This window comes from Dictyostelium discoideum (assembly GCF_000004695.1).
Source record: "Dictyostelium discoideum AX4 chromosome 3 chromosome, whole genome shotgun sequence".
NCBI lineage: Eukaryota > Evosea > Eumycetozoa > Dictyosteliales > Dictyosteliaceae > Dictyostelium > Dictyostelium discoideum.
Window position 1 is genome coordinate 5,619,715 of NC_007089.4, and position 26,535 is coordinate 5,646,249.

At 22.0% G+C, this 26,535-nt stretch overlaps 11 protein-coding genes across 11 annotated transcripts; 9 read left to right on the plus strand and 2 right to left on the minus strand.

The window, feature by feature from the left end:
- Positions 1 to 1,603: 1,603 nt before the first annotated feature.
- On the plus strand, positions 1,604 to 4,833 carry DDB_G0282311 (major facilitator superfamily protein; the record flags this gene model as incomplete). The annotated part of the gene is made up of 4 exons (XM_635158.2): positions 1,604 to 1,679; positions 1,777 to 1,844; positions 2,844 to 3,330; positions 3,473 to 4,833. 4 exons carry the CDS (start codon positions 1,604 to 1,606, stop codon positions 4,831 to 4,833), a joined length of 1,992 nt encoding a protein of 663 aa, XP_640250.2.
- Positions 4,834 to 5,255: 422 nt separating this feature from the next.
- DDB_G0282313 (heat shock protein DnaJ family protein) lies at positions 5,256 to 6,626 on the minus strand (the record flags this gene model as incomplete). The annotated part of the gene is made up of 3 exons (XM_635159.1): positions 5,256 to 5,754; positions 5,921 to 6,190; positions 6,304 to 6,626. The coding sequence occupies 3 exons, from the start codon at positions 6,624 to 6,626 to the stop codon at positions 5,256 to 5,258; spliced, it is 1,092 nt and encodes a 363-aa protein (XP_640251.1).
- Positions 6,627 to 7,611: 985 nt separating this feature from the next.
- On the plus strand, positions 7,612 to 7,966 carry DDB_G0282315 (hssA/2C/7E family protein; the record flags this gene model as incomplete). Its single annotated transcript, XM_635160.1, has 2 exons — positions 7,612 to 7,624; positions 7,716 to 7,966. The coding sequence occupies 2 exons, from the start codon at positions 7,612 to 7,614 to the stop codon at positions 7,964 to 7,966; spliced, it is 264 nt and encodes an 87-aa protein (XP_640252.1).
- Positions 7,967 to 8,765: 799 nt separating this feature from the next.
- Positions 8,766 to 9,126, plus strand: DDB_G0282317 (hssA/2C/7E family protein; the record flags this gene model as incomplete). Its single annotated transcript, XM_635161.1, has 2 exons — positions 8,766 to 8,778; positions 8,876 to 9,126. The coding sequence occupies 2 exons, from the start codon at positions 8,766 to 8,768 to the stop codon at positions 9,124 to 9,126; spliced, it is 264 nt and encodes an 87-aa protein (XP_640253.1).
- A 773-nt stretch (positions 9,127 to 9,899) lies between these two features.
- DDB_G0282319 (hssA/2C/7E family protein) lies at positions 9,900 to 10,247 on the plus strand (the record flags this gene model as incomplete). Its single annotated transcript, XM_635162.1, has 2 exons — positions 9,900 to 9,912; positions 9,997 to 10,247. 2 exons carry the CDS (start codon positions 9,900 to 9,902, stop codon positions 10,245 to 10,247), a joined length of 264 nt encoding a protein of 87 aa, XP_640254.1.
- A 735-nt stretch (positions 10,248 to 10,982) lies between these two features.
- Positions 10,983 to 11,321, plus strand: DDB_G0282321 (hssA/2C/7E family protein; the record flags this gene model as incomplete). Its single annotated transcript, XM_635163.1, has 2 exons — positions 10,983 to 10,995; positions 11,071 to 11,321. The coding sequence occupies 2 exons, from the start codon at positions 10,983 to 10,985 to the stop codon at positions 11,319 to 11,321; spliced, it is 264 nt and encodes an 87-aa protein (XP_640255.1).
- A 654-nt stretch (positions 11,322 to 11,975) lies between these two features.
- On the plus strand, positions 11,976 to 12,320 carry DDB_G0282323 (hssA/2C/7E family protein; the record flags this gene model as incomplete). The annotated part of the gene is made up of 2 exons (XM_635164.1): positions 11,976 to 11,988; positions 12,070 to 12,320. 2 exons carry the CDS (start codon positions 11,976 to 11,978, stop codon positions 12,318 to 12,320), a joined length of 264 nt encoding a protein of 87 aa, XP_640256.1.
- Positions 12,321 to 12,709: 389 nt separating this feature from the next.
- dhkD (histidine kinase) lies at positions 12,710 to 17,557 on the minus strand (the record flags this gene model as incomplete). The annotated part of the gene is made up of 3 exons (XM_635165.1): positions 12,710 to 16,703; positions 16,783 to 17,201; positions 17,330 to 17,557. The coding sequence occupies 3 exons, from the start codon at positions 17,555 to 17,557 to the stop codon at positions 12,710 to 12,712; spliced, it is 4,641 nt and encodes a 1,546-aa protein (XP_640257.1).
- Positions 17,558 to 20,284: 2,727 nt separating this feature from the next.
- ubqA (hypothetical protein) lies at positions 20,285 to 21,430 on the plus strand (the record flags this gene model as incomplete). Its single annotated transcript, XM_635166.1, has 1 exon — positions 20,285 to 21,430. One exon carries the CDS (start codon positions 20,285 to 20,287, stop codon positions 21,428 to 21,430), a length of 1,146 nt encoding a protein of 381 aa, XP_640258.1.
- A 554-nt stretch (positions 21,431 to 21,984) lies between these two features.
- Positions 21,985 to 25,460, plus strand: forB (actin binding protein; the record flags this gene model as incomplete). Its single annotated transcript, XM_635167.1, has 2 exons — positions 21,985 to 22,460; positions 22,556 to 25,460. The coding sequence occupies 2 exons, from the start codon at positions 21,985 to 21,987 to the stop codon at positions 25,458 to 25,460; spliced, it is 3,381 nt and encodes a 1,126-aa protein (XP_640259.1).
- A 736-nt stretch (positions 25,461 to 26,196) lies between these two features.
- On the plus strand, positions 26,197 to 26,473 carry DDB_G0282325 (hssA/2C/7E family protein; the record flags this gene model as incomplete). Its single annotated transcript, XM_635168.1, has 2 exons — positions 26,197 to 26,209; positions 26,301 to 26,473. The coding sequence occupies 2 exons, from the start codon at positions 26,197 to 26,199 to the stop codon at positions 26,471 to 26,473; spliced, it is 186 nt and encodes a 61-aa protein (XP_640260.1).
- Positions 26,474 to 26,535: the final 62 nt, after the last annotated feature.

Consider the following 26,535-nt stretch of genomic DNA (forward strand, 5'->3'; position numbering starts at 1 on the left):
ATTTTAAAAAACAAAAAAGAAAAAAAGAAAAAAAATTATTTATTAGCTTTTTTTTTTTTTCATAATATTTAAATATATTTAATATATGTTTGAGGGCATATTAAATATTAGGATTGAAACTAGTTAAAATAAATTGGATAAAAAGATATTAACAATAAACTAAGATAATCTTTTTTTTTTTTTTTTTTTTTTTTTCTTAAACAATTAATATGAATGATAACCTATGAATTAATTTTACAATCGATTTCTTTTTTTTTTTTAATTAAAAAATTATTAAAAAAATGTGTGAAATTAAACCACCATTTAAGAAATCGAGGGAAAAATGAAAATTATATTAGAAAAAAAAAAAATTAATATTAAATGTTAAAAAGAAAGTATGAGAAATTTTTTTTTTTTTTTTTTTTTTTTTTTTTTATTTTTTGATTAAAAATAAAACAAAAAAAAAAAAATTAAATTCCATATAAAAAAAATATAGGATTTATCTTAACAAATACAAATATCAACTAACCGTTCTCCATTTTCAATTAAAATAAAAGATAATGTAAATAATAAACCATTGTTTTAAATAAAACTACCTTTGACCCTATTTTTTTTTTTTTTTGTCTCAATTTGTTTTTTTTTTTTTCAAAATATTAATTTATACCCAAAAAAATCAAATCCTCACCTTTAAAATTGATTCTCTAAAAAACAATATATAATATTTAATATATTGTTCCCTAAAAATAAATATAACTACTATATATATAAATAGCAATTATCACCATTGGTAATAAAAATAATTTTAAAATAAAACTTAAAGTGTTTGTTTTTTTTTTAAAAAAAATCATTTATTTCTAAAAACACATATGTATTTTAAACATAAAAGGTAGGTTTTTTAATTTTTTTTTTTTTTTTTTTTTTTTTTTTTTTTTTTTTTTTTTTTTTTTCTTTTGGGAGATTTAATAAATGAAAAAATAATAGTTCGCAACACTACTTTATCCACCATGTAAATTTTTGTTTTTTTTTTTTTTTTTTTTTTTTTTTAATAAAAATTTAGAAAGATATCGATTAAATATTAATTAACAATAATAATATGTATATTTAATTATTTTTTATTAAAAATAATATTGCTATTGTTTTAGAATAATAAATCAAATAATAAAAAATAAAAAAAAAATTAAAAAATTTTTTTAAAAATCTATTATCAAAAGATTTTAATCTTTTAATCATCTATTTGTTTTTTTTTTTTTTATTTATTTAAATATTTGATATTAAAAAAAAAAAAAACAAAAAAATTAGGGTTTTAATTTTTTACATTCTTTCTAAAACATTGAGAAATAATAAAAATGAAAAATAATTGTAGTATACATAAGCATAAACCAATTTTAATATACAACTAATATTTTTTTTTTTTTTTTTTTTTAATTTTTTAAAAACAAAATAATATTTATTTCTTTTTTAAATAATAATTTTTTTCTTTTTTTTTTTCACCATTCACCAATTCTCACCACCATCAATTTCTTTTCTGGATTCTTGTTTTTTTTTTTTTTTTTTTTTTTTTAATTTTATTTATTTATTTATTTATTTAGAGGTTGGAAAAGCCATGGACTTAAAAAACAATGAAATGGGTGATAATTTTGAAATACCCAAAATTCATGTTACACTACCAAAAGAAGAGTCTGAAAAAATTACAGAAATTGGTAAAGTTTTTTTTTTTTTTTTTTTAGGTTTTCAAATACTAATTAAAAAATTAAAATAATTATTAATAATAATTAATTATAATTATAATAATTATAGGTAATTGGGAAAATAATAATATAAAAAATATAAATTTGGAAAATAATGAAAAAACTCGAAAGGCACTTGTAAGTATTATAAAAAAAAAATTAAAAAAAAAAAAAAATCACAAAAAAAAAAAAGTAGTATTTTCATATAAATTTGGTAGATTTATTTTTTTTTATTTTATTTTATATTATTTTTTTTTTTTTATTGATTTGTTTTTATTTGTATTTTTGGGTTTCATACCTTTTTTGTGGAGTATTAAAACGTCGGCAATGAAAAAAAAAAAAAAAATTTTAATTACCGATAGTGATCATATGTTGTCAAAAATATCAAAAATATCCAAAAAAAAAAAAAAAAATTAAAAATTAAAAAAAAAATAATAAAAAAATGAGAAAAAAAAACACAAAACAGTGAAGGGGTTTTAATTTAATCAAAAAAATAGTTTTTTGCACCTTAATTATTATTTTTTTTTAAAATTTTTTTTTTATGCGAGGGCGAAACCCCACACCCAGCTTGGAAAAACATAAAATTCAAGATGTGTGTTTGTTTTTTTTTTTTTTTTTTTTTTTTTTTTTTTTTTTTTTTTTTTTTTTTGTAAATAATTTTTAAAAAAAATTTTTTATGTGTTTCACATTATTTTATATATTTTTTTTTTTTTTTTATTGTAACACCACCTAACACACTTTAAAGAAATACACATATACAAAAAATAAAAAAACCTTAAACAAAAGGCTTTTTTTTTTTTTTTTTTTTTTTTGTTGAATCGTTTTTTTTTTTTTTTTTTTATTTTTATAAAAAAAAAATCTTTTTTTTGTTGTATTTCAGACTTTCTGTCATTTTTTTTTGTACGAAAACAATAATAAATAAAATTTAAAAGTCGTTTATTTTGGGAACAAATCGATCATTATTTCCTTTAAAAATAAATATTAAAAAAAAAATAAAAATCGCAACATTATAATTATAAAAAAAAAAAAACAGAGAGTCCCAACCAACGGAACTATTAAAAAAAAAAAAAAAATTAAAATTAAATAAAATTAAATAAAATTAAATAAAAATAAAATAAAATAAAAAAAAAAAAAAAGTTAGGAGGTGTTGCAATGAGGAAAGGAAATTCCGAAAGGGGTGACTATTTAATACTATCAACCAACGATGATACTATTAATAAAAAAAACAACACCATTTTACTCGAGGAAGACGAAGAAGAAGAAATAGAGGAAAAACCCTTATTATTGCCAACTACCTCCAATAACTATACAAATAATAAAATACAAATAGATAATAACAGTAATAATAATTATATAATAGATAAAAATAATATAAATAATAATAATATTATTGCGTCCTCTTATCCTACTACTTATAATAATAACAATAATAATATGACTGGCATAAACGATAATAATAGTGAAAATGATAGTAATAATAATAATAATAGCGAAAATAATTTGGGTGGAATAACGATAGATAAAACGAATACAGATTTACTAACAATACATAATAATAATATAAAACCAAATTTTAAAAAGAATATATTAACTCAATTAAAACAAACTATAGTGGCTGGTACCGGTAAGATATAATTAATTTTAAAAAAAAAAAAAAAAAAAAAAAAAAAAAAAAAAAAAATTAAAATAGAAATAAAAAAAAAAATAAAAATATTTTTACTAATTTTTTTTAAATTAATTATATCTTTTTTTTTTTTTATTTTTAGGATTTTTATGTGATGCATATGATTTATTTGTAATTAATTTAGTATTAGTTATATTACAAAAACTTTATAAAGAATCAAGTGGTGATTCATCGATGGTATCCACTGGTGCATTATGGGGAGCAGTTGGTGGTCAAATTGTTTTTGGATTTTTAGCAGATAGAATTGGTAGAAAGATAGGGTTTATTATAACGTTATCATTTATTATTGTTGGGGCATTTGCAAGTGCAGTTTCATTTGACAAGGCAGCATTGAATATTTTTGGTATGTTGACATTGTGGAGAACCATTTTGGGTTTCGGTATTGGTGGTGAGTATCCATTGTCGGCCACAATCTCCAGTGAGAGTAGTAGCAGTGATAGAAAGCGTGGTTCTCAAGTGGCCTCAGTGTTTAGTATGCAAGGTTTGGGTATAATTCTATCGCCAGTGGTTGTTATAGTGCTCTTGAAAATCTGTGGTTCAAATCATATTGATTTAGTGTGGAGATTGGCATTGGGGTTCGGCGGCATACCAGGTTTGGTGATGATTTACTTTAGAATTAAAATGAAAGAGACTAAAAGCTTTTCAAATAAAGCAAAGATTCAAAAGAAACAAATGTTTTTATCAATTATGAAATATTGGAAGACTTTAGCGGGTACTGCCGGTGGTTGGTTCATTTTCGATATCACATTCTATGCTAATGGTCTTTTCAATGGCACTATTGTGTCTTTGATTGGTTTCGATGATGCTAGCAATACTTATGATGAGATTTGGAATACAACTTTGGTTTCACTCTATCTTGCACTCATTGGTTTGCCAGGCTATTTCGTTGGTATCGCATTGATTGACCGTTTGGGAAGAAAGAAGTTACAAATGTTGGGTTTCGCTCTACTAGGTATAACCTATATGGTGATGGGTATAAGTTATGATCATATCGTAAAGATTAAAGCTTTGTTCATTGTACTCTATGGTTTAACTTTCTTTTTCGGTAATGCTGGTCCAAATACTACAACTTTTGTATTGCCTTCAGAATCTTTCCCAACTAAAATTCGTGCAACTTGTCATGGTTTATCTGCTGCTGCCGGTAAAATTGGTGCTGTAATCGGTGGTGCAACAATCAAACCTTTATTTACAAACTATGGATTAGGTAAAACTTTAATCGTTTGTGGTGCTATTGCTTTCGTTGGTTTAATTCTTACCTTTTTAATAGTTGAAGAAACAATGGGTAAACCAATCATTGAAGATGAAGATATTCAATTAGATAATATCTCTGATGATCCATCTTTACGTGAATCAACTGGTAGTTCAAGTTCTGGTGTTGAGGATAATATTGATAATAATAATAATAATAATAATACTATTACAAATCCAATTGAAAGTAATTAATAACTAAAAAAAAAAAAAAAAAAAAAAAAAATAATAATAATAATAATAATAATAATAATAATAATAATAATATATACACAAAATATCATGACACACATAAATTCAAAAAAAAAAAAAAAAAAAACCTCAAAAAAAAAAAGAAATATTATAATATATAAATGTATTAATATATATTTATATAATAATAACATATATATTAATTCATTTTATAATATAATAATAAATTAATAAAAATAATTTTTTAAAATTTTTTTTTTTTTTTTTTTTTTTTTTTTCCTTCCTCCAATTAAAGTAAAAATAAATAATAAAATTATCAAATAAAAAATAAAAAAAGTAATAATTACAATTTATTATTTATTATTACAAAAATAAAATATATATATATTGTCTTTATTTTTTTATTTAATTTATTTTATTTTATTTTATTTTAATAATTTTTCAAAAGATAATTTATCCTCGGCAGAAACTTTTTGTGGGAAAATAATATTGAAAATAACGTAAAGATCACCAGTTTGAGATGGGAAAGAATGATGTGGCATACCTTCACCATCAACTTTAATGGTTAAACCTGGTGAAGTTACATCGACACGATTGATTTCAACTTTGTGACCATCTAAATGATCGATTTCCTTCTTGAAACCAACCAATGCTTCTAATAATGTAATTGACATATCATAGTAAAGATTATCACCAGATCTTCTAAATTTGCTATCTGGGGATGTAACAATTTTGAAAATGATATCACCTGGAGTAACATCTGGTGATTCTTCACCTAATTGTTCTAATTTAATAATTGATTGATCATTCATACCTCTTTCAATTTCAATTGTATATGTTTCTTCTCCAATCTCTACTTTCTTACCATGACAGTGTGGACATTTACTTGTAACCTTTTTACCTTTACCTCCACATTCATCACAACTATTATTAAATTTATTATTATTATTATTATTATTATTATTATTATTATTATTATTATTATTATTATTATTATTATTATTATTATTATTATTATTATCATCATCGTCATCATCATTAGTATTATTATTAATTAATTGAAAATGAAGTTTATAATTAAAATACATACGCTGATTGAATTTGTTGTACAAAACCTGGACCTAATTGTTGAACCTTTAATTTGATACCAGAACCTTTACAGCCACCGCAAGTAGTGACATCTGATGCTTTTTTAGCACCAGAACCACGACATTTTGTACAGAGAACTTGTTTCTTATGTGTTACTTTTGTGGTTTTTCCAATGTATAAATCCTTTAATGTAACTTCTAATTCCAATTCAATATCAGCTCCTCTTTGTTGTTGTTGGGCTTGTTGTTGATGTCTACCACCACCTCCAAATCTAATAAATAAATAAATAAATTAATTAATTAATTAATTAATTAATTAATAATAAATATTTTTATTTTTTATTATTATTTATTTTTTTTTATTTTTATTTTTTTTTTTACTTACACAGAGAAAATATCAAATGGATCGAAACCACCACCGCCATGGTTTTGTTTTAAACCTTCTTCACCATATTGATCATAGATTCTTCTTTTTTCTGGATCACTTAATGTTTCATAAGCTGAATTGATTTCGATATACATATCTTTTTTATCTGGATTCTTATCTGGATGATATTTCACTGATAATTTACGATATGATCTTTTGATATCAGCTGGTGAAGAATCTCTAGTTATACCTAATATATCATAGAAATCTCTACCTGCGTATGTAAAAACTGATAAACATACAACAATAACTAAAATTATTAATGATTTTATTTTCATCATTTTTTTTTTTCTTTTTTTCCTAAACTTATTTAAATAAATATTTTTATTGAAAAAAATAAAAAAATTATGTATATATTCGGTTGATGAAAACAAATATATTGAAATTACTATTATTACAATTCAAAAAACAAAAAAACAAAAAAAAAAAAAAAAAAAAAAAAAAAAAAAAAAAAAAAAAATTAGGCGACTGTACAGCGCATCAAATTTTTTTTTTTTTTTTTTTTTTTTTTTTTTTTTGGCTTTTTTTTTTTAATTCCACAAACATATGCATAAATCTTAATTTTTTTTTTTTTTTTTTTTTTTTCAATTATTTTCCAATTCAACATTAGAAATATTGACTTGAATTATTATTATTTGAGTTTATTTTCAGTAATTTTTTTTTTTTTTTTTTTTTTTTCTTTCAAAAAAACAATTATCAATGGATTTTCTTATCTTAATATCTTTTTAACCAATTCCTTTTGTCAAGAATGAAATTCATTTTTTTTTTCATTTATATTATTGATGTTATTCAAATTTTTTTTTTTTTTTTTTTTTTTTTTTTTTTTTTTTTTTTTTTTTTTTTTTGGATTAACTATATATAGCATTTTTAATTAGGAAATTACTATTAATAGCTTTTGTTGAACTGCTTTTTGTTTTTTTTATTATGTCACAGTTATATTAAATATTGTTATAAAAAAAAAAAAAAACAAAAAAAAAGCAAAAAATTGGTGTTAGCGATTATTGCTTGTGTTGAAAATATTGTATTCTTAAATTTAATTTTTCCCACACTTATTGGTAAATTAAAATATTATTAATATTGTTAATCATTTATATTAATTTTTAATAAATAATAAATATATATAAATATAAAAATATTATTATTAATATTTAATTTAATTTTTTTTTAGAGAAAAAAAAAAAGTATAAATTGAAATTGAAAATATATTATTCATCATTTAAAAATAAATTATTTGTTTATTAAAAAATAATACACAAAGTAAAAAAAATGACAATTTTATGTAAGTTCAATAAAATATTTAAAAAAAAAAAAAAAAAAAACCTATTATTTATTTTTCTAAACATTTTTTTTTTTTTTAATTTCTAATATAGCTGCAATTACTTCAATTTCAAGACCAAATAAAATTAGTAAATCAGTTATTTCATCAAATGGAGGTTCTTCATTGTCAATGGGTTCTAATTCAGTCTCATGTTATAATGCTTGTGGAGGTGGTTCAAGTTATTCATATAGCTCAAGCTATTCAGGTTCAGGTTTAGATTATTCATATAAGGCAAACTATTCAAGTTCAACTGGTTATAATTCCTCTGTTGTAATTGCAAGTTCAACATGTCATTGCAGTTAATTAATTTAATTAACTCTAATTAATTAATTTATTAATTAATTCAACCTTGGAAATTATTTCTTTGGTCATTTAAAAAATGTATTTTAATAAAAAAAAAAAAAAAATTGAAAAAAAATTATAAATTTTAAATTGTTTTAAAATTATATTTACCTTAATAATATTATACAAATAAAATTAATTATTATTATAGTGACAATAATAAAAAAAAAATTTTAATAGTAATTAAATGATTTTTTTAAGTTATAAAATATTTTTTATTTTTAATATTGAATTTCATTTTTTTATTTTTTTTTTTGGATTTGAATATATATTATATTGATGTTATTGAAAGTTTTTTTTATTTTTTATTTTTATTTTTTGAATCTACTATATAAATAGCTTTTTTAATTAGGAAATTACTATAAATAGCCTTTGATGGTGAACTGCTACTGTTTTTTTATTATGTCACAGTTAAAATTAATTGTTTGAAAAAAAAAAAAAACAAAAAATTGGTGGGAGCTATTATTGCTTGTGTTGAAAATATTGTATTCTTAAATTTAAATTTTCCCACACATATTGGTAAATTAAAATAGTATTAAAATTGTTAATCATTTATATTTAATAAACAATAAATATATTTTTTAGTATTGTTTAAAATTATTTATTTATTTATTTATTCATTTATTTTTTTAAATTTTTTTATTTTTTTATTTTTTTTTGGTAAAAAAAAAATTATAAATACAAATTAAAAATATATCATTCATCATTTTTAAAATAAAATATTTGTTTAATAAAAAATTAAACATAAAAATATAAAAAAATGACAATTTTATGTAAGTTCAATAAAAAATTAAAATAAAAAAAAAAAACTAATTATTTATTTTCCTAAAATTTTTTTTTTTTTAATTTTTAAACATTTTTTTAATATAGCTGCAATTACTTCAATTTCAAGACCAAATAAAAGTAGTAAATCAGTTGTTTCATCAAATGGAGGTTCTTCATTATCAATGGGTTCTAATTCAGTATCATGTTTTAATGCTTGTGGAGGTGGCTCAAGTTATTCATATAGCTCAAGTTACTCAGGTTCAGGTTTAGATTATTCATATAAGGCAAACTACTCAAGTTCAAATGGTTATAATTCCTCTGTTGTAATTGCAAGTTCAACATGCCATTGCAGTTAATTAGTTTAATTAACTATAATTAATTAATTTATTAATTGTTTCAACCTTGGAAATTATATCTTTGGTCATTAAAAAAATGTATATATGTAAAAAAAAAAATTATAATAAAAATTATCAATTTGAAATCGTTTAAAAAAACAATATAATTTACTTAATAATATTAAACAAATTAAATTTATAATTTGATTACCATCTTCTAATGGCATGGTAAGATTGGAAAAGATATATTTTTTTTTTCTTTTTTTTTTCTGTTTGTGTTTTAAAATTTTTTTTTGAATTTGATTTGATATTAATATTGATGTTTAGACAGTTATTTTTTATATTTGGAACCTACTATTATAGGATTCTTAATAAGGAAATTACTATTAATAGCTTTTGTGGGGAAGTGCTTCTGTTTTTTTATGTCACAGTTAAAATTATATTGTTAAAAAAAAAAAAAAAAAAAAAAAAAAAAAAAAAAAAAAAAAAAAAAAAAAAAAACTAAAAATTGGTGTGAGCGATTATTGCTTGTGTTGAAAATATTGTATTCTTAAATTTAATTTTTCCCACACTTATTGGTAAATTAAAATATTATTAATACCGTTAACCATTTATATTTAATAAGCATATAAATAATATTATTTAAATAATATTATTTAAATAATATTATTTGTTATTTATTTATTTTTTTTTTTTGTTAAAAAAAAAAAGTATAAATTGAAATTGAAAAAATATTATTAATTATTAGAAAATAAATATTTTGTTTATTATAAAAAAATATTTTAAATTAAAAAATGACAATTTTATGTAAGTTCAATAAAATATTTAAAAAATAATAAACAAAAAACTAATTTTTTTTTTTGTCTAAACTTTTTTTAATTTCCAATCTAGCTGCAATTACTTCAATTTCAAGACCAAATAAAATTAGTAAATCAGTTATTTCATCAAATGGAGGTGCATCATTATCAATGGGTTCTAATTCAGTATCATGTTTTAATGCTTGTGGAGGTGGCTCAAGTTATTCATATAGCTCAAGTTACTCAGGTTCAGGTTTAGATTATTCATATAAGGCAAACTACTCAAGTTCAACTGGCTATAATTCCTCTGTTGTAATTGCAAGTTCAACATGTCATTGCAGTTAATTAATTTAATTAACTCTAATTAATTAATTTATTAATTAATTCAACCTTGGAAATTATTTCTTTGGTCATTAAAAAATGTATATATGTAAAAAAATAAATAAATAAAAATTACAAAATAAATCATTGTGTGTTGGTTTTTTTTTAAGTGTTAATCTTTTCTCTATCTCTCAACAATTGGATTACCATATTCGAATGGCTTTGTAGGATCAGAAAGTATATTTATATATTTTTATTTTGAATTTCATTTTATTTTAATTTATATTTCTAACTTTTTTTTTTGAATTTGAAATTATGTAATTAATAGTTTTTTTTTTTATTTTATTTTTTTATTTTAAACCTACTATAAATGCATTTTATATATGGAAATTACTATAAATAGCTTTTGTGGTGAAGTGATACTGTTTTTTATTATGTCACAGTTAAAATTATATTGTTGGAAAAAAAAAAAACAAAAAAAAAAAAAAGCAAAAAATTGGTGGGAGCGATTATTGCTTGTGTTGAAAATATTGTATTCTTAAATTTAATTTTTCCCACGTATTGGTAAATTAAAATATTATTAAAACAGTTAATCATTTTTATTTATTATATCAATATCAATTAATTTAATTTTATTTAATTATATAATTTTTTTTTTTTGGTGAAAAAAAAAAGTATAAATTGAAATTAAAAATAAATTATTCATCATTGAAAAAATATATTATTTGTTAAATAAAAAATTAAATTTTAAATAAAAAAATGACAATTTTATGTAAGTTAAATAAAATAATTAAAAAAATAAAAAAAAAACTAATTATTTATTTTTTTAAACATTTTTTTAAAATAGCTACAATCACTTCAATTTCAAGACCAAATAAAATTAGTAAATCATTTGTTTCATCAAATGGAGGCTCTTCAATATCAATGGGTTCTAATTCAGTAGCATGTTATAATGCTTGTGGAGGTGGCTCAAGTTATTCATATAGCTCAAGTTACTCAGGTTCAGGTTTAGATTATTCATATAAGGCAAACTACTCAAGTTCAACTGGTAATAATTCCTATGTTGTAATTGCAAGTTCAACATGCAATTGTAATTAATTAATTTAAAAATAATTAATTGATTCAACCTTGGAAATTATTTCTCTGGTCATTAAAAAAATGTATATATGTAAAAAAATAAATAAAAATTTCAAAATTAAGTAATGATTGTAGGTTTTTATTTTAAGTGTTAATCTTTTCTATTTTTCTTGATTTTTTAATACTCCGATAACCATCTTCAAATGGCCTGAAAAGATCAGAAAGTATATAGATTTTTTTTTTTTTTTTTTTTTTTTTTTTTAATTTACTATAAATAGCTTTTTTAATTAGGAAATTACTATTAATAGCTTTTGGGGTCAACTGCCACTGTTTTTTTATTATATCTCAGTTAAAATTAAAATGTTGAAAAAAAAAAAAAAAAAAATTGGTGGGAGCGATTATTGCTTGTGTTGAAAATATTGTATTCTTAAATTTATATTTTCCCACACTTATTGGTATATTAAAATATAATTAAAACAGTTGATCATTTGTATTTAATAATTAATAAACATAATATTAACATCACCATCAATTTATTTAATTTTATTTTATTTAATTATTTAAATTTTTTTTTTGGTAAAAAAAAAAAGTATAAATTGAAATTAAAAATATATTATTCATCATTAAAAAAATATATTATTTGTTAATTAAAAAAAAAAATTTTAAAATAAAAAAATGACAATTTTATGTAAGTCCAATAAAATAATAAAAAAAAAAAAAACTAATTATTTATTTTTCTTAACATTTTTTTTTTTAATATCTAATATAGCTGCAATTACTTCAATTTCAAGACCAAATAAAAGTAGTAAATCAGTTATTTCATCAAATGGAGGTTCTTCATTATCAATGGGTTCTAATTCAGTATCATGTTTTAATGCTTGTGGAGGTGGCTCAAGTTATTCATATAGCTCAAGTTACTCAGGTTCAGGTTTAGATTATTCATATAAGGCAAACTACTCAAGTTCAACTGGTTATAATTCCTCTGTTATAATTGCAAGTTCAACATGCCATTGCAGTTAATTAATTTAATTAACTCTAATTAATTAATTTATTAATTAATTCAACCTTGGAATTAATTTCCTTTGGTCATTAAAAAAATGTATATATGTAAAAATATAAATAAAAATTAACATTGTGAAATTTTTTAAAAAATAAATCTATTTTAATAATAAATTAATAAAATGAATAATTATTGTGAGGAAAAAAAAAAAAAAAAAAGAATAATAATTAAATGATATTACATTTATAATTTATTTTATTGTTTTTATTAAATATTATTTATGGATATTATTAATTTTATTAATTTAAATCTATTTTAATACGATAAACAAAAAAAAAAAAAAAAAAAAAAAAAAAAAAAAAAAAGTACTTTAAAATTAAATTGCACATGTGGAATTAAAATATATTTTTTATTGAGAGTTTGCTTTTTTACAAGGTCTTGAATCAGTGAGTAATAGACTGTCATCATCATTACCATTATTGATATTATTATTATTATTATTATTATTATTATTATTATTATTATTATTATTATTATTATTGTTGTTGTTCTGTTCTTGTTCCTTTATTAAATCAATATTAACAGTTGTATTATATTTTTCGATTAAAGTTAAAATTGAATTTGAAAGTTCTAAAAAGTTTACAGGTTTTGAACAATGTAAATCGAAACCACTTTTTAAAACCTTTTCTTTATCAGATGAGGAAACGGAAGCAGTTAAAGCAATGATTGGAGTTTTTTTATTTTGAGTGTTAATCTTTTCTCTATCTCTTAATTTTCTAACCATTGAATAACCATCTTCAAATGGCATGGTAAGATCGGAAAGGATAATATCTGGTTGAGGTTTACTTGAATCACAGAGAAAAGCATAAGCATCAGAGACGCGTTGAAAAGTATCAATTCTTTTTGCACCCAATTTATAAAGCATCGACGAGAATAGATGTGTTGTCTCCTCTAAATCATCTACTAGCATTATTTGAATTCCACCTAATAAATTCTTATTACTATTTGCTTTTGGTGATCTCAAATTAGGACTCATACTATTATTATTATTATTATTACTATTATTATTATTATTATTATTGTTGTTTGACGATGATTTTAATTCAGATAAAGGAGATGAGAATGGTGATAAAGTTGGTAAAATAAATGATGGTGATGGCGATGGTAATGGTAATGAATTAATCATGTTAATTGCTGAACTTGGAGGTGTTGGTATTGTAGTATTATTACTGTTATCATCGTTGTTACTATTATTAATGTTATTATTTATTGCATTTGTAATAATAGTTTTTAAAAGAGAGTTATTATTATTATTGTTGTTATTATTATTATTTATAACCAAAGATAATTTTGGATTTAAATTTGTTGATGGGATTTGTGATATTTCTAAATTAATTTTTTTGATATCACCAATGTTATTATTGTTATTATTACTATTATTATTATTATTGATTGGATTCAATGCTGGTGAAGGTATCAAATTTGAAGAGTTCACTAAAAAGTTTTCAGAAATTGATGAGGTTGGAGGTGGTGGTGGTGTTCTTAATCTTAAATCTACATTATTATTCTCATTATTGTTTATTTCTTCTCTTTGTCTTTTACCTAATTTTTCATTATTATTTGAATTATTATTATTATTATTATTATGATGATAATTATTATTATTATTATTATGATTATTATTAATTAAATTATTAATATTTAAATTATTATTATTATTATTATTATTATTATTATTATTATTATTATTATTATTATTATTATTATTATTATTATTATTATTATTACTATTATTATTATTATTACTATTATTATTATTATAATTATTATAATTATTATTATTATTATTATTATTATTATTATTATTATTATTATTATTATTATTATTATTATTATTATTATTATTATTATTATTATTAATATAATTTGTTGGTTGACTAAAGAAAGGTTTTTTAATTAAAGGTGGTGAAGATGAACAAGATAATTGATTTGAAGGAGAAGAATTTGAAGAGGAAGAACCTTTAATGATAGGTAATACGACAGTGAATTGTGAACCTTTATTTTCACCTTCACTATTTGCATAGACGGCACCTTTATGAAGGTGAATAATATTTTGAGTGATTGAAAGACCAATACCCAAACCACCATAGGATCTAGTTGAACTACAATCAGCTTGTTTAAAACGATCGAAAACACTTGGAAGGAACTGTTTTGGTATGCCTTTACCATTGTCAGTGATAGTGAAAAGGATCCAACGATCACCATGACGATTGATTGTGTTAAACATTGGATTGGAACAAAAACCCAATACTTCACGTGAAGGTATTTGATTTACAACCTTTAGATTTAAATGGATTCTACCTTTTTCTTTAGTGAATTTAATAGAGTTTGAAAGTAGATTCCAAATGACTTGTTGCAATCTTGCTTTATCACCAACGATGTTACGTAGAATTGAGGATTCTTCTTCACCTTCACCTTGAATATTGGAATGGACAGAGATCTTTTTAGATTGAGCTGTAACGAGTATTGAGGAGATTGCATTCTCAATTAAAATTGGTAAATCAACATCACCTAAAATTAAACTAAACTTATCACCAATAATTAATGACATATCCAAAAGATCATTGATAAGTTGATTTTGAGAGCTTGCACAACGTTCAATAGTTTCTAAACCAGTTCTAACTGTTGAATCATCACCTGAAATTGAACCACTGCCACCACCACTACTACCACCACTATCAATATCATATAACAATAATTGACACCAACCTAAAATTCCATTTAATGGAGTACGAAGTTCATGAGATAAATTCATAAAGAATTCATCTTTTGATTTATTTGTATTATTTAGTAGATTTCTTTCTTTTTCCAATTCACCAACCAAAGTTTGTAAATCTCTTTTCTTATTTGTTAATTGATTAATTAATTCTTGAAGATCTGTATTTGCAGAACTTAATTCTTCTTGTAGGAATTGTTTTGCTTTTTTCATAGTCATTAAATTAACTACACGTGCCACCAATTCTTCAGAGGAGAATGGTTTATTGACATAATCAGAGACACCATTTTGTAATAGTTTAATTCTTAAATTTTCATCAGCTTTTGCAGTTAATAAAAGTATAGGAATATTATCAAATTGTTCATCGGATCTTAATTGTTCAACCATTTCATCACCACTCATACGTGGCATCATACAATCGGTTACAATGAGATCGGGTGTTATTGCTCTTGTCTTTTCAATGCCCTCAACACCATCGAATGCTGTGACCACGAAATAATATTTACTTAATAACTCTGCAATGAATCTATTCATCTCTGGATTATCTTCAACCACTAAAACTATTGGTTTATTATGTATATTTTCTTGTGATTGATAAAATTGTTTCTCTGTTAATTCCTCAACAGCTTGTTGAGCAATTGCATGAACTCCCATTATACTACCCATATTATCTTTTAATGCATTTGAAGCAATATCTGAAGATGTATTTGTTTTTTTTAAAATATTAAAATTTAAACCATCCTCATCATCGTCGTCGTCGTCGTCGTCATTATCGTCGTCGTTTATTTTATATTTATTATCGATATTATTTAAAATTAATTTTGGTTGTTGTAAATTTTGTTGTTGTTGTTGTTGTTGTTGTTGTTCTTGTTGTTGTTGTTGATATAATTGTTGTTGAATTTCAGAAATATTTTGATCGGATATAGTTTTTTTATAAAGATGCTCATCCATATTTGGAGTGAGTGGTAGTCTGAGGGTGAATTGAGCACCACCAGTTGAAATGTTATGAATGGTGACAGTGCCACCATGTAAAGTTACAAACTCCTTTACAATTGAAAGACCTAAACCAGTGCCACCATGCTTTCTAGTTGAAGAACCATCCACTTGTCTAAACCTTTCAAAGATGATCTCGTGTAAATTATCTGGTATACCAGGACCAGTATCAGACACCACGATTTGAAAGCCAGGTTTATTTGGTGACAAATCAAATTTCTCTAAAATACACTTTACTGCACCACCTGATGGTGTGAATTTAAATGCATTGGAAATCAAATTTGTTATAACTCTTTGCATTTTATCTGCATCAATTGCTGCCATCATTGGTTCAGATGGTGTAATGATTGAGAAATCCAATGATTTCTCTCTTGCTAAAATCTCAAAACAACTTGCAATCAAATGAACGGTTTGACCTAAATTAACCATACTATAATTTAAATTCATTTTACCTGCTTCCAATCTACTTATATCTAATAAATTATTTACAATCTTTAATAATCCTCTTGCATTTCTTGCAACAATCTCTAAATCTTTTCTAACATTTATATCTACATTTTCATCTTTTAATAATTTATCTGTTGGTCCAACAATTAATGCTAATGGTGTTCTTAATTCATGTGAAACATTTGCACTAAAAAAAAAAAAAAAATTAGGTTATTATTATTTTTTTTTTTTTTTTTTTATTTTTTTATTTTTAAAAAATTACTTACAAAAATTGAGTTTTTAATTCATCCAATTCTTTAATTTTTTCATATAAACTTCTTAATTCATTATTTTTTCTTTCGATTTCTAATTCACCTAATCTTTTTTCAGTGATATTTCTACCCTCGGGTAAGATGAGTGATACCTCACCTTTATCGTTAAATAATGGCATCAATGAGAAATCAATTGTAATCTTTTCGGTACCAGCTGATTTACCAAAGATTTCAGTTTCATAACGTATAAATTCACCTTTTGATGCTTTATGAACTGCCTCTCTAACATTATCTATATTCTCTTGTGATGTTGCCCACCATCTACAATCCCAAAATGGTATACCTTGAATACTTGAACGTATCATACCACCACCTTGTAATGCTGGTTCATTTACATCTAATAAATTACCATTAACATCTAATAATGCTACAAACTAAATAATTATTTAAAAAAAAATAATAAAAAAATAAAAATAAAAATAAAAAAATAAAAAATAAAAATAATTAATACAATATTAAAATTATTGATTAATTTATTAATTAAATAATATTTAAAACTTACTTGATACATTTCATCTAACATAATACGTGCATTTTTATTCGAATTTGAGACAGCTCTTAGATGATTAATTTCTTCAATAAGTTCTTCTCTAGTTTTTTCATGGTCAGGTTTTTGCTTTCTCATATAATGAATCTGTTGTTGTTGACTGGTTATACTAAATACTGCTCCTGTATCCCCATCAGCCTTTAAATAATTGGTTGAGGCCGTAGTTGTTGATATATCTTGCATTATTATTATTATTATACTTAATAATTATTATTATTATAATAATTATAATTATTATTATTATTATTTATTATTTTTATTATTATTATTATTATTATTTATTATTGTTTTTTTTATATATATGTGAATTTATGTGATAAAATAATGCAAATAAATAAATTTGTGGAGAGTGTGTTTGGTGTGTATTTATGCGTATGTGTGTTTTTGGTGTGTGTGTGAATGTGTTAGTGAGTGTGTATCAAATCATATATGTTTACATATAAAGTTTTTAATAAATAAATTAAAATAAAAATAAAAATAAAAAAAGAGAAAAGACACACTTATTTATGTTTCTAATATATTAATATGTAGTACATGTGTTATTTATTTATAATTATATTGTTTTGTTTTGTTTTTTTTTTTTTTTTTTTTTTGGTGTTTCGTTTATTTTTTTTTTTTTTTTTATTTTTTTTTTTTTTTTTTATTTTTTTATTTTCAAAATTTTTATTATTTTTAAATTTAGTTTAGTTTAGTTTATTATTAAATTATTTAATTTGCTTATATATGTGTGCATTTTAACCAAAGGAAAAATAAAAAAAAATAGTTTTATTTTTTTATTTTTTTAATTAATTAATTCAAAAAAAAAGTTTTTTTAATTAAATTTTTTTTTTTTTTTTTTTTAAATTTTTTTTTTTAATTTTTTTTTTTTTTTTTTATTTTTTTATTTTTGTACCTCTTTTTTTATTATTGTTATTATTATTTTTTTTTTTTTTCATAAAAAAATTAAAAATAATATTTAAACAGTTAGCAGTTAGAGTGAAAGACTTTTTTAGAAAAAATAAAAAATAAAAAAAAAATACCAAACTTATTATGAAATAAAATTTAAAATAAATAAATAAATTACATAAACCAAATTTAAAAAAAAAAATAAAAAATAAAAAAATTTAATTAAAAAAAGAGTTCATTGTTGGTGAGAGTGTATTTATTGGGCTACTTTGTTTCTTTTAAATCGAGATAAATCCCGAGATTCAATCTTTTTTATTTTTTTTTTGGAATTTTTTTTTTTTTTTGGAATTTTGTTTTGTTTAATTTTATTTTATTTTTATTTTTATTTTTTTTTTTGGGGGATTTAATTAATCTATAATCAAATTACAAATGGTGTTATGTGAAAATGATTTGTTTTTTATTTTTTTTTTAATTAATTTATTATTATATTAATTAAAAAATTGACCAATGAAAAGTTGAATTAAATTTAGTTTAATCAAAAAAAAAAGTTTTTTTTTTTTTTTTTTTTTTTTTTTTTTTTTTTTTTTTTGACTTTATATATAATGATAATTTTTTATTTTTATATAAATATATATATATATTATTTTCCAAATTATTGAAAATTGAATTGATTGTTTAGTTTGGAGGCCACCTATTAAATTAACCCTATTAAAGGTATAAAAATAAAAAAACAATTGAAAATTAGTTTTCCACCATAATTGGTACATCTAATTAATAAATAATAAAATAAAAATTTCAGTATTTTAGAAACTTTTTTTTTTATTTATTTATTTATTTATTTGTTTTAATAATATTCCTCAATTTTCAAAAGTATTAATTGGAATATTTTTTAATTCCAACATATCTAATATTTAAAATGAAAACCAACAAAAATATTTTTTTTTTTAAATAACATCATAAAAAAACCTAATTCTATATAAGATATAATTCTATATATATATATAATTTATTTATAAATATTTAATAAATAGATAATTTATTTCTTTTTTTTTTCATTTTTTTTTTTTTTTTTTTTCATTTTTTTTTTTTTTTTTTTTAAATAACACCATAATATTATTTTGATTAAAATATATTTTTTTTTTTTTTTTTTGAAGTCTATTTTTATTTTTATATAAAATTATTTAATTATTCTATTTTTAAATACACACCACACATTCACACCACCATAATTTTTTTTTATTTTTTTTTTTTCTATTTTTATTTTTTTTTTTTTTTTATTTTTTTTTTTTTCGAATGGAAAGTGTAAAAAAAAATTAATTTTAATAAAAATAATAATACAAAAAAGTGAAACTACCCCAATAATTCTTAAAATAATCTGTTGAAAAGGAAATTTTGTACACATAGAGACTAATTGTTTATTTATCCTTTCTAATCGATTGTTTTTTTTTTTTTTTTTTAAAATTTCACATTAAAAAAAAAATAAAAAATAAAAATTAAAAAAATTAAAAAAAGGAAAAGGGGTAGTCACGCTGTTTCGTTTGATGTTAACTTAACTAACTTTTTTTTTTTTATTTTTTATTTTTTATTATTTTTTTTTTAATTAAAATTTTAATTTAATTTAATTTTTTTTTTTTTTTTTATAATTTTTTAATTTCTCTATAAAAAGATTTAAATTTTTTAATTTTTTATTTTTTCAAATTCATTTTTATTATACAAATATTAAATTGTATGTATTCAAATAAATTAACATATTTTTTAAAATCTATATTGAAATAAATTATTTGTTTTAATTACTATTTTTTTATAAAAAAAAATATTTAATTTTTTTTTTTTTTTTTTTAAAATTAATTACTAATATAAATATTTTTTTATTTTTTTTTATTCTTTTTTAATTTTTTATTCATTTTAATATTCTATAGCATATTTTATTTTTTTATATATTGTAACATTTCATAAAAAAAAAAAAAAAAAAAAAAATTAAAAAATCAACTTATTTGAAAAAAAAAAAAATAATAATTAATTATAATGCAAATTTTTGTTAAAACACTTACTGGAAAGACCATTACTCTTGAAGTAGAAGGTTCTGATAATATTGAAAATGTAAAGGCTAAAATTCAAGACAAAGAAGGTATCCCACCAGATCAACAACGTCTTATTTTTGCTGGTAAACAATTGGAAGATGGTCGTACTCTCTCTGACTATAACATTCAAAAGGAATCCACTCTCCATTTAGTACTTAGATTAAGAGGTGGTATGCAAATCTTTGTAAAGACCCTCACCGGTAAGACTATTACACTCGAAGTTGAAGGTAGTGACAACATTGAGAATGTAAAAACAAAGATTCAAGATAAAGAAGGTATTCCACCAGATCAACAACGTCTCATTTTCGCTGGTAAACAATTAGAAGATGGTCGTACTCTCTCTGATTACAATATCCAAAAAGAATCAACTCTCCACTTGGTCCTCAGATTAAGAGGTGGTATGCAAATCTTTGTCAAAACATTAACTGGTAAGACCATCACTCTTGAAGTTGAGGGCTCAGATAATATTGAAAATGTTAAAACAAAGATTCAAGACAAAGAAGGTATCCCACCAGACCAACAAAGATTAATTTTCGCTGGTAAACAATTAGAAGATGGTCGTACTCTCTCTGATTACAACATTCAAAAGGAATCCACTCTCCATTTAGTCCTCAGATTAAGAGGTGGTATGCAAATTTTTGTCAAAACCCTCACTGGTAAGACTATTACACTCGAAGTTGAAGGTTCTGATAACATTGAGAATGTTAAAGCCAAAATCCAAGACAAAGAAGGTATTCCACCAGATCAACAACGTCTCATTTTCGCCGGTAAACAATTGGAGGATGGTCGTACTCTCTCTGATTACAACATTCAAAAGGAATCCACTCTCCATTTAGTTCTCAGATTAAGAGGTGGTATGCAAATTTTTGTAAAAACTCTCACTGGTAAAACCATTACACTCGAAGTTGAAGGTAGTGACAACATTGAGAATGTAAAAACAAAAATTCAAGACAAAGAAGGTATCCCACCAGATCAACAACGTCTCATTTTCGCCGGTAAACAATTAGAAGATGGTCGTACTCTTTCTGATTACAACATTCAAAAGGAATCAACACTCCATTTAGTTCTCAGATTAAGAGGTGGAAATTAAAATTACCCACACACAAAATTTATCTTATGTGACCTATTCCAAAAAAAAAAAAAAAAAAATATATTTTCAATAACAAAATAAAAATCTTTTTTTCAAATAGTTAAAAAAAAAAATCAATTTGTTTATTAATTTTAAATTTATTATTATTTTGTTTTTTTTTTTTTTTTCCCCAAGTTAATCCTTTAGTTAATTTATTTTTTATTTTGTTTTTTTTTTTTTTTTTTTTTTTCCTCAAGGTTTAATTATTTTCAAAAACATATGAATTTTCGGTTAATATCTGCAAATTTTCGAATCAGTTTATTTGAAAAAAAGTTAAAAAAAAAATTATTTTATTTTTTTTTTTTTTGAATTTAATATTTTTTTTTTTTTTTTTTTTTTTATAAAAAAAAAACTCACAAACACCATCATTGTACCATAAAAAAAAAAAATAAAAAAAAAAAAAATAAAAAAAGAGATAAAAATATCAATAGAATTCTAAAGAATTATTTAAATATTTATTTATACCTGTAATTTTAATTGTATTATAAAAACTTTTAAAAAAAAAAAAAAAAAAAATGTTTTTTAAAGGTAAAAAAAAAGATAAAGAAAAGGAAAAATCACATGGTAATATTGGAAATGTAATATCAGTTGAAAATAAAACAGGTAGTCAATCAAATTTACATGTTGAACAAAATTTATCAAATGAAGATTTAAAAATTCAATTCTCACAATTACTCTATGAATTGGGTGTACCAGAAGCAAAAAGAGTTGAAATGGAGTTATGGTCAAATGATAAGAAATGGATGTTATTAGTTCAAAATAAAGATAAAATCAAAGAGAATGAAGAAAAGATGAAACAAAAAGGTTCACTCTATGAAACACCACAATTTTATCTTTCATTATTACGTGAAAATGCTTCAATTCAAAAAACAATCTCTGATCTTAAAGTATCGTTGGCTTCAAATAAATTATCTTGGATTGATTCTTTCATTGGTTTATCAGGTTTTGATGAAATTTTAAAAATTTTTCAAACTTTTCAATTAAAACCAGAGTAAGTTTTTAATTTAAATTAAAAAAAAAAAAAAATAGTATAAATTATTAATTAATTTTTATTTTTTTTAAATTTTTTAAAAAAATAATAAATAGAAAAAATTCAATTGATTTTTTAATTTTATTTGATTGTGTTAATATTATAAAATCAATATTAAATAGTCAAAGTGGTGTTAAATCAGTGATGACAACATCACATACATTTAAAGTATTGGTATTATGTTTAGATCAAAGTTATCCACCAGAATTAAGAAATGCAGTATTACAATTGACAGCAGCATTAACATTGTTACCAACGGTTGGACATAGTTATGTATTGGAGGCAATTGAAAATTTCAAAGTTTCAAATCGTGAGAAAGTACGTTTCCAAACCATTATTGAGGGTGCAAAATCAGTATCAAACACTCAACTTCATTATGAATATTTAACAAGTTTTATGAATTTAGTAAACTCTATCGTAAATTCACCAGCAGATTTACAAGTTCGTATTGGTTTACGTTCAGAATTTACCGCTTTGAAATTGATTGAATTAATATCAAACTCAAAGGGTGTCTCTGAAGATTTAGACACTCAAATCAATCTATTCTTTGAATGTATGGAAGAGGATAACGATGAAGTTGGTGCACATTACAAAGAGGTTAACATTAGATCACCAAGTGAAGTTAGCACTAAAATAGATACCCTATTACAAAGTCATCCAGCACTTCATCATCATTTCATTTCAATCATTAAAGGATTATATACTTTAGCTTCAACTCAATCTGATTTAGGTGGTTCAATGTGGAATATTTTAGATGAATCTGTTGGTTTAATCTTAAAAGATCCTTCAAAAGAATCTCAACTTGAAAAATTACAAAATGAAAATAATAATTTAAAATTACAATTATCTGAAATAAAATTAAATAATAGTAATAATAATAATAATAATAATAATAGTAATAATAATAATAATGATAGTAATGTTTCAACTCCAAATATTAATACTGGTTCACCTTTACTTCCACCACAACAATATCAAGATCTTGAACAAAAATTACAATTAACTCAAAATGAAAAAAATGAATCACAAAATAAAGTTAAACAGTTGGAATCAGAGATTAAAGGTTTAAATTCAACTCTTACAGGTTTACAATTAAAAGTTACAAAATTAGAAGCAGATTTATTAAGTGTTAGTGTTACAACACCACCTTCAGATACTAATGGTACTACATCACCACCAATCGAAGCACCATCATCACCATCATTGGGTGCCCCACCACCACCACCACCACCACCACCTGCTCCACCAGTTTCAGGAGGAGGTCCACCACCACCTCCACCTCCACCACCACCATCATCAGGAGGAGGTCCACCACCACCACCTCCACCACCATCATCAGGAGGTCCACCACCACCACCTCCACCTCCAGGTGGAATGAAAAAACCAGGTGCACCAGCTGTACCAAATTTACCACCAAAAAAATCATCAGTACCATCTGTTAAAATGGTTGGTCTTCAATGGAAAAAAGTTAATAATAATGTAATTGAAAATTCAATTTGGATGAATGTTAAAGATTATAATTTGAATGATCAATTTAAACAACTTGAAGAATTATTCCAAGTTAAAAAACCAACTGCAACTACTCCAACTGCTCCAGTAGGTGGTGCAAGTAATGTAGCAGTTGGTGGTGGTAGTGGTTCAAAATCAATAGTATCAACACCAACTATCAGTATTTTAGATCCAAAAAGATCACAAGCAATTATGATTATGTTATCAAGATTTAAGATTTCATTTCCAGATTTAAGTAAAGCAATAACAAATTTAGATGAAAGTAAATTAAATTTAGAGGATGCAAAATCTTTATTGAAATTTGTACCAAGTTCAGAGGAAATTGAATTATTAAAAGAAGAGGATCCATCATGTTTTGGTAAACCAGAACAATTCCTTTGGGAACTTAGTAAAATCAATAGAATCTCTGAGAAATTGGAATGTTTTATCTTTAAACAAAAACTTTCAACTCAAATCGAAGAATTAACACCAGATATTAACGCATTATTAAAAGGTTCAATGGAAACCAAAAATAATAAATCATTCCATCAAATTCTAGAGATTGTATTATCATTGGGTAATTTCATTAATGGTGGTACACCACGTGGTGATATTTACGGTTTCAAATTGGATTCTCTTAGTGGTCTATTGGATTGTCGTTCACCTTCAGATTCAAAAGTAACCTTAATGACTTGGTTAATTCAATTCTTGGAGAATAAACATCCATCTCTTTTGGAATTCCATCAAGAGTTTACTGCAATCGATGAGGCAAAGAGAGTATCAATTCAAAATTTACGTTCAGAAGTTGCTTCATTAAAGAAAGGTTTAACATTGCTAACTAATGAAGTTGAAAAGAGTGAAGGTGCTTCAAAGACAATTTTAAGTGGTTTCGTTGGTAAATCAACAGATGCCGTCACTTTAATTGAAAAACAATTTAATACCGCCCTTGAATCCTTTAATTCAACCGTACAATTCTATGGTGAAGATGTTAAAACTTCATCACCTGAAGAATTCTTCCAACATGTTTCAAAATTCAAAAATGAATTCAAACGTACAATTGAATCAATTCAAAAGGAAAGAGAAAATGTTCAAAAATTAGCCGCTAGAAAGAAAGCTGCTGCTTCTGGTCCATCTGTGCCATCTGCTTCTGGTTCTTCAATTAATATCGCTCCAAAATCTGGTGTTTCTCCAATTACTCCAACTTCAAAATCTTCAATTTCAATCTCACAAAAACCACCACAATCAACTCAACCATCAATTTCTGTTCAGCAACAACAACAACAACACCATGGCGACGACGATGATGATATACCACAAAATGGTACTTTTATGGATCAATTAATGAGTAAAATGAAAGGTGGTGAAGCAATTCGTGCATCTAGAAGAGCTTCACAATATGTTTTCACTCAAAATGGCGCTGGTGGTGTTGGTGCAATCGATGCATTAAATGCTGCATTGAAAAATAAAAAATAAATTAAAAAAACAAATATAATAAAAAATAAAAAAAAAAAATAAAAAATTAAAAAAACAAAAATAATAAGAAAAAAATAAAAATAAAAAAAAATTCGCAAATATTTATTTATATAAAAATTAAAAAAATTATGTTGTAATGTGTCACACAATAATTTTATTTTATTTATTTAATTATTATTATTATTATTATTATTATTATTATTATTATTATTATTATTATTATTATTATTATTATTATTATTATTATTATTATTATTATTATTATTATTATTATTATTATTATTATTTTAAAATTCAAATAACTCATTTGTACATTCAATGATATTTATAAAATTAATAGAACAACACGCTTAAAAAAAAACAAAAAAAACAATGTGTGTGTGGTGGTTATATTTAACCCCCCTCCCACTTAAAAAGACAAGAGAAACTTTCTATTATGTACGACATACTTATTGACAACACAAATATTTCCATCGATTGAATTATATTAAACAAACTCTTCAAACACTCGCTAACGAAGTAATGTTAAACCCATACACAAAACAATGTTTTTTTTTAATTTATTTTTTTATTTTTTCTTAAAAAAATAGAAAAAAAAAAAATAAAAAAAAAGAGTATAAATAAATTTTTTTTTTTTTTTTTTTTTTTCATTACCCTTAAAAAATAACAATTAACTTCTTAAACAAATCAAATAATAATTTATTACTTTTAAAAATAAAAAAAAACTATCTAAAAAATGTCAATTTTAAGTAAGTTAAAAAATATTATAAAAATAAATTAGATTTAAAATAAAAAAGTATTAATTAATTTTATAAAAAAAAAAAAAAAAAAAAAAAATAGAATCATTAACTTCAATTTCAAAAATTTCAAAATCATCAAATGATTCAATTTTAAATATAAATAATTCAAATAATTTAAATTCATCAAATCAAAACTCTAATAATGAAATCTCAAGATGGACTCCAATTTTTACAGTTATTGGTAGAGGTGGTAAAAATGTCATTGCTGCTTAAATCAAATGTCATTGCTTCATTATAAAATATTATTTATTTATTTATTTATTTATTTATTTATT